The following is a 7,334-nucleotide window of genomic DNA, read 5'->3' on the forward strand; positions in this document are numbered from 1 at the left end:
AAAATTAGTTGCCTAAATGTAGACATTAAAATATATTATGATAAATGAAATGAAAATTATATTTAAATGTAATTAATACATTAAAATAAGAATAAAAAGATAAATAAAACATCAAAATATAACTAATAAATGAGATGATTAAATATACTAGGGACTAAAATTGAATTTTAATCTTACACAACGTCACAATCTAAAACTCATCTTTTTTAAGGATTAAGATGAAGTTTTCTATTAAAAATTTCAAATTTTAACCCAAGGGTTGAGATGGTCTAAAATTAATAAAAGAATGATATGTGAGAAAATTGAAACATATATGGCATTAGATTGTCAGCACAAAACGCTAAGGTATCATCTTAAGAGGTAGGTAAGTCCTTCTTGTTTAACCTTCATTTCTATGGGGATATGAAAAATACATAGATATCAACTTTGAATGCACGTCGAGGCTTGATTCAAATTCAATTCAAATCTAACACATGGAGTCATTATTAAAAAAAGGAAAGACACCATCAAAGTGTGACCACTTGAGTTCAATTCAAGCATGTAAATTTGTATTATATCACATTTGAGCATATTGAATACCAATTAAGCAATCAAAAGCACCCTCTTTGTGTCGGGGCAAATAAAAGCACCACAATTTATAGCTCCATAATAGTTCCAACGTTAAAATCCTTGTGGGGCTCTCTCTCGATCTCTCGATCAATCTAGCTAACAAAAGCATCTTATTTTTCATGCTTCTTTTCTTTTTTTCGAAAGATGTATATATCCTTGTCAAAAAGTAGGGGTTGTTGTTGTTGAATATTCAAAATAGGGCGTTGAAAGAAAGAAAAAAGAGTTCAAATATCATAATTTTGCTTCATCTAATACCGAGATTTTTTGTGAAAAATTTTCACTTGTTGGACTGTGCAGGTAGCAATAAACAAATTAGGGATAATATCAGTGTTGTTAAAAGTGAGCCCCGTCTCTTTGATAATTTGAAAGTTGTGCTCTCTTTTTCCTTTTCCCCATTTCAAATGCAGCAAAGGTAATTTTTTTTTTTTTTTTCCTTCTTCTTTTACCTTAACGAGGTCATGGACTGCACGAAATTTAATTCCACCGCAGTTAGCCATGAACAAGAGCTCACCATGCAAACAATGATGGAACTAGGCTTATAAAACCAGTTGGAGGAAAATATTACACTTCAGAAGCCCAAGCCGCTCCAACTGATGCGCAGCACTTGTAATGCCATTTATTGAGGAAAATATTACAAAACGAGCTGGAGGCAGAGGGACGCAGGGAACTACCCAAGAGAGCCGAAAGAAGATGTGAACGGCAAAAGAAGAGGACGCGTCAACTGATGGACAACAAAGAGTTAATAGACGCCAGAAAACTTATTACTTTTTATACAAACTAAGTTCATCATGTTCTAAATCGTGAGATTATTATAGTGGTGGAAATTTAGCGAAATGCGCGAAGCTTAAATGTAAAGACGCAGAATCCGTAGATTTGTATCGTGTAACAAAAAGCAAAAGTAATGCAAACATAAACCCTAAATAGAAGGGAAGAAATTTTAATTCCTATCCTACTTCTGAACTGTAATACGTAAAATACCCCAATCTAAAAATAAACCTCAATTTGCTAACCTAATCCTTATTATTATCCTTGAATCAAATTCCAGGAAAAAGATTAAGCAAAGATTCCTTACAGGGTGCAAGATTGCAATATTCTCAAGGCGCAGATGAATGGACCAGTTTCTGGGTGTTGTTGCGATAGGCAAATATATAATCCTGTTGGTTCCTGCATTAATCGTATTCTATATAGGAATTGGAGTTGGTTTTAGATATATACAAATTAAGGGTATTCCTAAAGTTAACTTTTGATTTATAGAGAGAGTTTTTATCTGTAATGTTCATACTATTTTGTGTCATATCATACTGCACCCAGTATTGCTGATGCTACAAGCTAAAGCACATATTATGTGTATGAGGAAACTTATATTGATTTTTTTTTTTTTGGTCCAAAAAGTTTAGGGGGAGGGAAGGCTACCCCATTGCAGGGTCAAGGCATACCACAAGCTTCTTTGGGGCCTTACAGAGGGGGTTTTATGCCCTTATTTGGTTTTTACAGATTACCCACAAATAAAAATTGCCGGCAATGAAATTCGAAACTAGACCTTGGTCTAGCGAAAAGAACGACCCTTGTCAACTTTAATTGGTTTTGTACTAAGATTAATACAAGAAATCAATTTATAATACTAGAAAACTTATGACCAAGAAATTCAGACTAACAATTTCAATATAAGTTTGTCTAACAATCATTGCCAATTATATCCATTGATAGAGGAGAGTCTTATCACCAATAGGTAGTACAGTACTTAAAGAAAAAACAACCTTTGGCAATTGGTATCAAATGCAAAACAATGCAAGTGAAAACTTTATTACAAAAAAAAAAAAAAAAAAAAAAAGCCTATATTTGCGTATTCATAATGAGTTCCCAAGTCTCGCTCATATATTTGGTAGAACATAATTAGAATATAATACCACATAATCTAATAAAACATGTTTTATTCATAATGGGTTTGGAACTGTTGATTCTCTTTTATTCATAATTGTCAATTTGCTTGACACATAAGGATGACTAAATTGTAATCGAATGATTTTTTTATTAAAGCTACTCTTCACATGGTGATATAGAGAATAAAGAGTTAAATTATGACATTTGTACATAGAAATGATGTAACGTTAGTGAGGAAGGAAGAAGGTCTTTTCCAGGAAGGATGGAAGTATTATCTATAAACAACCTTTGGTGATTGGCATTGTAGTTTCAGAGAGACGGGTTGCAGTTCACCACTGATAGCATAGATATTGTTCTTACCTAATCACTTGTGTAAGCAATAGGTGTGGAACTTTTATGCAAACAGACTCGATTTACTTAGAAGTGGAATCATTTTATATAAATTGTGATTTCTTTTGTGAAACGCGGATATTAGACTTTTAATTGATTCAAAAAAAGGTATCAATGCAAAACAAAACAAGTGAAAACAAAACTAAAAAAAGGTTAATATTGTCATATTCATAATGAGTTCCCAAGTCTCTCTCATATTATTCGGTAGAACATAATTTTAAAACACGAACAGAAAATCTAACATATTCTAATAATTATAGAACATGTTTAATATATTCAGTAAGAATGGAACAGACAGTTCTTGAATCAGGTAAGTAGTCATCTTCAAAAGCACCAACTTATTTGAGAAAGTTTGCATATTCAAAGAGGTTACTTGAGAAGGGAACCTAAGTCGTACAAGGAAAAGCGACTTCATGCTTATAATTAGTTATGTGGTCAATACAAAACCTATACCCACCAACTCCCCCATTGTTTTTATCCCCCCACTCCCACAAAACATGCACACATTACAAAAACACATAAAATAAATCAAAATATTACATGCAAACAAACCACCAACTAAACAACAGTTAAACATCTCTGAAACAACAATAAAAAAACCATTTTTATTCTAAAATTATTTTGTAATTTTATTTATGGAATGCTAAGAGGGTGATTGTAAGGTCACCCTCAATTTCTTCATCCAACATTGCTTCAATTTTCTGCTTGCTTATTCTACACATTCTTTAAAAATCATTCCCTCTCCAATATTCTCCTCAGAAATTACTTGGTTTAGAGAGAGAGTGAGGGGAGAGTTAGAGAGAGAGAGAGAGAGAGAGAGAGAGAGAGAGAGAGAGAGAGAGAGACAGTCAGATGATCACTTGCAACACAAATTCCACTTGATAATCAACCTCTCTTTCTCTCTCTGTGATCTCTGTGAACAAATCCAAGTAAAATTCCCAAAAAATGAAGAACAATACCAACACAAAGCTGATCCTTCTCCATCCTTACATCCAAAAGCAAGGAAACTCCAACCGCCTATGGCTTCTGGCCTTCATGTCATTATTCACACTCGCCTTCCTCCTCACAATCGTCTACACAAGCGGCTTATACGCGTACTCATCCACCAGCACCACCACGACAACCACAATCCCCGCCGCCACAATAACCGCCACTAACACCGCAGCCCCACAGCTCCCCACCACAGTCATCAACACCCTCCTCCACTACGCATCCAAATCCAACGACACGTTCAAAATGTCGTACGCCGACATCAAGCCCATCTCTGATGCGCTCCGAAAATGCTCCACCCCATGCAACTTGCTCATTTTCGGGCTTACCCACGAAACCTTACTCTGGAAAGCCCTAAACAACAACGGCCGTACCGTGTACATCGACGAGAACCGGTACTACGCCGCCTACATGGAGGAGAAGCACCCCGAAATCGACGCCTACGACGTGCAGTACACGACAAAGGTGAAGGAGACCAAGGAGCTCATCGCCGTGGCAAAAGAGCAAATACGCAACGAGTGCCGGCCGGTGCAGAATCTGCTCTTCTCCGAGTGCAAGCTGGGGATCAACGACCTGCCCAACCACGTGTACGAGGTCGAGTGGGACGTGATCCTGGTGGACGGGCCCCGTGGCGGGTGGCCGGACGCGCCCGGGAGAGTGATGCCGATATTCACGTCGGGGGTGCTGGCGAGGAGCAAGAAGGGCGGGAACGGGAAGACGCATGTGTTTGTGCATGATATTGGCGGGACGGAGGTGAGGGTTGCTGGGAACGAGTTTTTGTGTCGGGAGAATTTGGTGGAGGCGACGGAGACGATGGGGCATTACGTGTTGGAGAGAATGGACGAGAGTAGCTTTCAGTTCTGCGGCAACCGCACGACGTCGTCTTCGTCAGCAGCAAAGAAATCTTCTGCTTCTTCTTCTTCAGCATCGTCTTAATTAGTGATGGTGGGTGTTTAAATTTGGTAGTAATAATCATCATCATGCAAGATTCAGCAAGTGTTATTTGGAATTATGTGGCATACAAAAGAGGTAAGCACTAAGCGTGGGTGGATATTTATGTTGATTTTGGTTTTTAAATTTTTAGAACTTCTTTTTCCTTTTTTTTTTCCTGTTTTTTTTCATGGGTGGGTTGTAAAAATAATACTCTTTTTTTGGAAATGCAAGCAAAAGTGTAATTTTTATTACACTAAAATGAAAATATGAAATTCAGTTTTCGTCCAAGCTATTATTCAACATCTCAATTTGTGTAAGTGGTCATTTATTACAATGGTGGAAAGGAGTTGAGTTATTACATGACGGCGTTGATCTGAATTTTGTTAGTGACTAATCTAACAAAATCTGTCGTTTGACCCAAAAAAAAAAAAAAAAAATCTCAATTTGTTATTCTGCACTTCAAAATCAATATTCGAACTCCGTTAAAAAATTGGGTCAATAAAAGCAGTGTGTGGAAATTATTTTGCTAAAGGAGTGTAGGAGAAAGTGTGGAAGGGTGAATTAACGTTTCTATTTTCATATTTACATCTTATTTTTTTGGATTTGTGTTTGATTAACATTTCTCTCTAGAATGAGTCTTTGTATTAATGTCTTGGTGATGTGAGAGTCCTCATAGTTCTATAAGAGGAGAGATTTTTCAGTGTGATTATCACAAGAAGTGGTACATCACGTGTCCTTATATAAATAGTGGGTTATGTGTGTTAAAAGATTAATAACTTAAAAATTAAAAAATTCCACCACTTGCATAAAAAACATATGTTGTACTATCTGTGTGCCATTCACAACTAAAAATTTCTCCTATAAGAGTATCTTTCAATGGGAGTCCCTATTTAGGGATTCTCATCACCAATTTTGAGGACTTATTTAGAGACTTTAAGAGAATATTTGGGTCCCTAAAGGAATATGTCTGCAATAGAAGCCCTTATATATAATATAATCTCTAAATGTAGGGCCTAAAATATTTGGAGTATTATGGCAGTTGATAAAAACCAAAAAGCTATCTTTATCGTTGGCTACGAGAATGGCTACTAGCATTCACATGGGTTGGTTCAAAATCAAGACAAAAACCAAAATAGAAGTTGTTGTGTAACATTTACAAGTGATTGGTGTTTTCCACTCAAAATTAATAGTGGACCCACTCTTTGAGTCCCTATACATAGTTCTTATATTTGAGGATTTATTTGAGTTATTCAACAAGTCTCTATATATTTAGATATTTTAAAAACTTGAATTCTGACCCATTAGAAACCTTTTGTCTCTATATTTAAGGACTATACCTGACCTCATTTGAAGTCTGCATTAGAGATGCTCTAACAAACTACCTTGGTGGTATCATCTATTCCTCCCGGTAATGGGGAAGTTGGGGAGTTTGTCTCCCCCATACTCAGATGGTCAAAGAAATAGGATCAAACAAACAAATAATTCGTTAAAATTCCAATCCATGTATGCCGTAAGCATAGAGATAATAACATAATTAATTGATTAATGATAGCTCCAACTACATGAGATTTTCAATTGTTTGACATGTTAAGTGAACCAAATTCGAACAACCATGTACCAACTTTTTCGGCAAACCGAGCTCAACTGCTCAAGCCTATTACAAAAACAAAAGCGTTTATCGTGCAAGATATTAGAGTAATTGTATGGGAATTGTATGGGACCTATCATTTTTAACTTTGGGATTTGGTTAAAGTACATGCACTTTGGTTGTTGTTAGATATGGTCATATATATGACCGTTAAATGGTGAATGTATTAAGTAAATGCATGTATCATAGTCGACCTCTTTATGTTAACATACATTAGGGCTTATTTACGATAACGCCTCTTAAAATTCAAACTCACTCTCACTTTTTTCCCTGAAACTCATTTTTCTCACTTAACCCCCAACAAGTGTATATACTAATCTCTTTCACCATGCCCTATTTCAGAGCACTTCCAGTGTGTAAAGGCTCCCCTTGGCAATAGGCAATTCAATCCCCTTCAGTGAATAGTAACTATCTTTAATGAACAATAATTGTCTTTTGCATCTCCACCCCTAAACTGAATAGCCATGACAATAGACAATAAAATACTAGTATTTTCTATGTTCTAAAATAATAAAAATATTTTTAATTTCAGATAGAATTTTTAACCGATCTCGTCACGTCCATGTGTCATTAGTCGAAAGTACAATTTTTGTGGATAGATTTTGATAAGATTTTTAACCAATTCTGTCGCGACTTCCATGTTTAGAATTGTTGAAAATATTGAAATGTGGTGTAAGATGAGAGAAAATAGTAAGGTATTTATAGGAAAAAAAAATTATAATTTTTTAAATTTTTTATTAACTTAATTAAGTTGAACTTGAAATACAACAGTCCATATTGTGACACGTGTCCATACAAAACATTTCTGTTTTTTCTTATTTTTTAATTTTTAAAACGGAAAAATCTGGACCGTTGATTTGGAAATCAAACGGTCCGTATTCAA

The 7,334-nt window shown here is 35.4% G+C and overlaps 1 protein-coding gene across 1 annotated transcript; it reads left to right on the forward strand.

The window, feature by feature from the left end:
• The first annotated feature begins 3,699 nt into the window (after positions 1 to 3,699).
• Positions 3,700 to 5,085, forward strand: LOC137748998 (protein IRX15-LIKE-like). Its single transcript, XM_068489179.1, has one exon. The coding sequence runs from the start codon at positions 3,826 to 3,828 to the stop codon at positions 4,804 to 4,806; it is 981 nt and encodes a 326-aa protein (XP_068345280.1). The 5' UTR covers positions 3,700 to 3,825; the 3' UTR covers positions 4,807 to 5,085.
• The last annotated feature ends 2,249 nt before the right edge of the window (positions 5,086 to 7,334 follow it).

The sequence above is a fragment of the Pyrus communis genome, chromosome 10, assembly GCF_963583255.1.
Source record: "Pyrus communis chromosome 10, drPyrComm1.1, whole genome shotgun sequence".
NCBI classification, from domain to species: Eukaryota; Viridiplantae; Streptophyta; class Magnoliopsida; order Rosales; family Rosaceae; genus Pyrus; species Pyrus communis.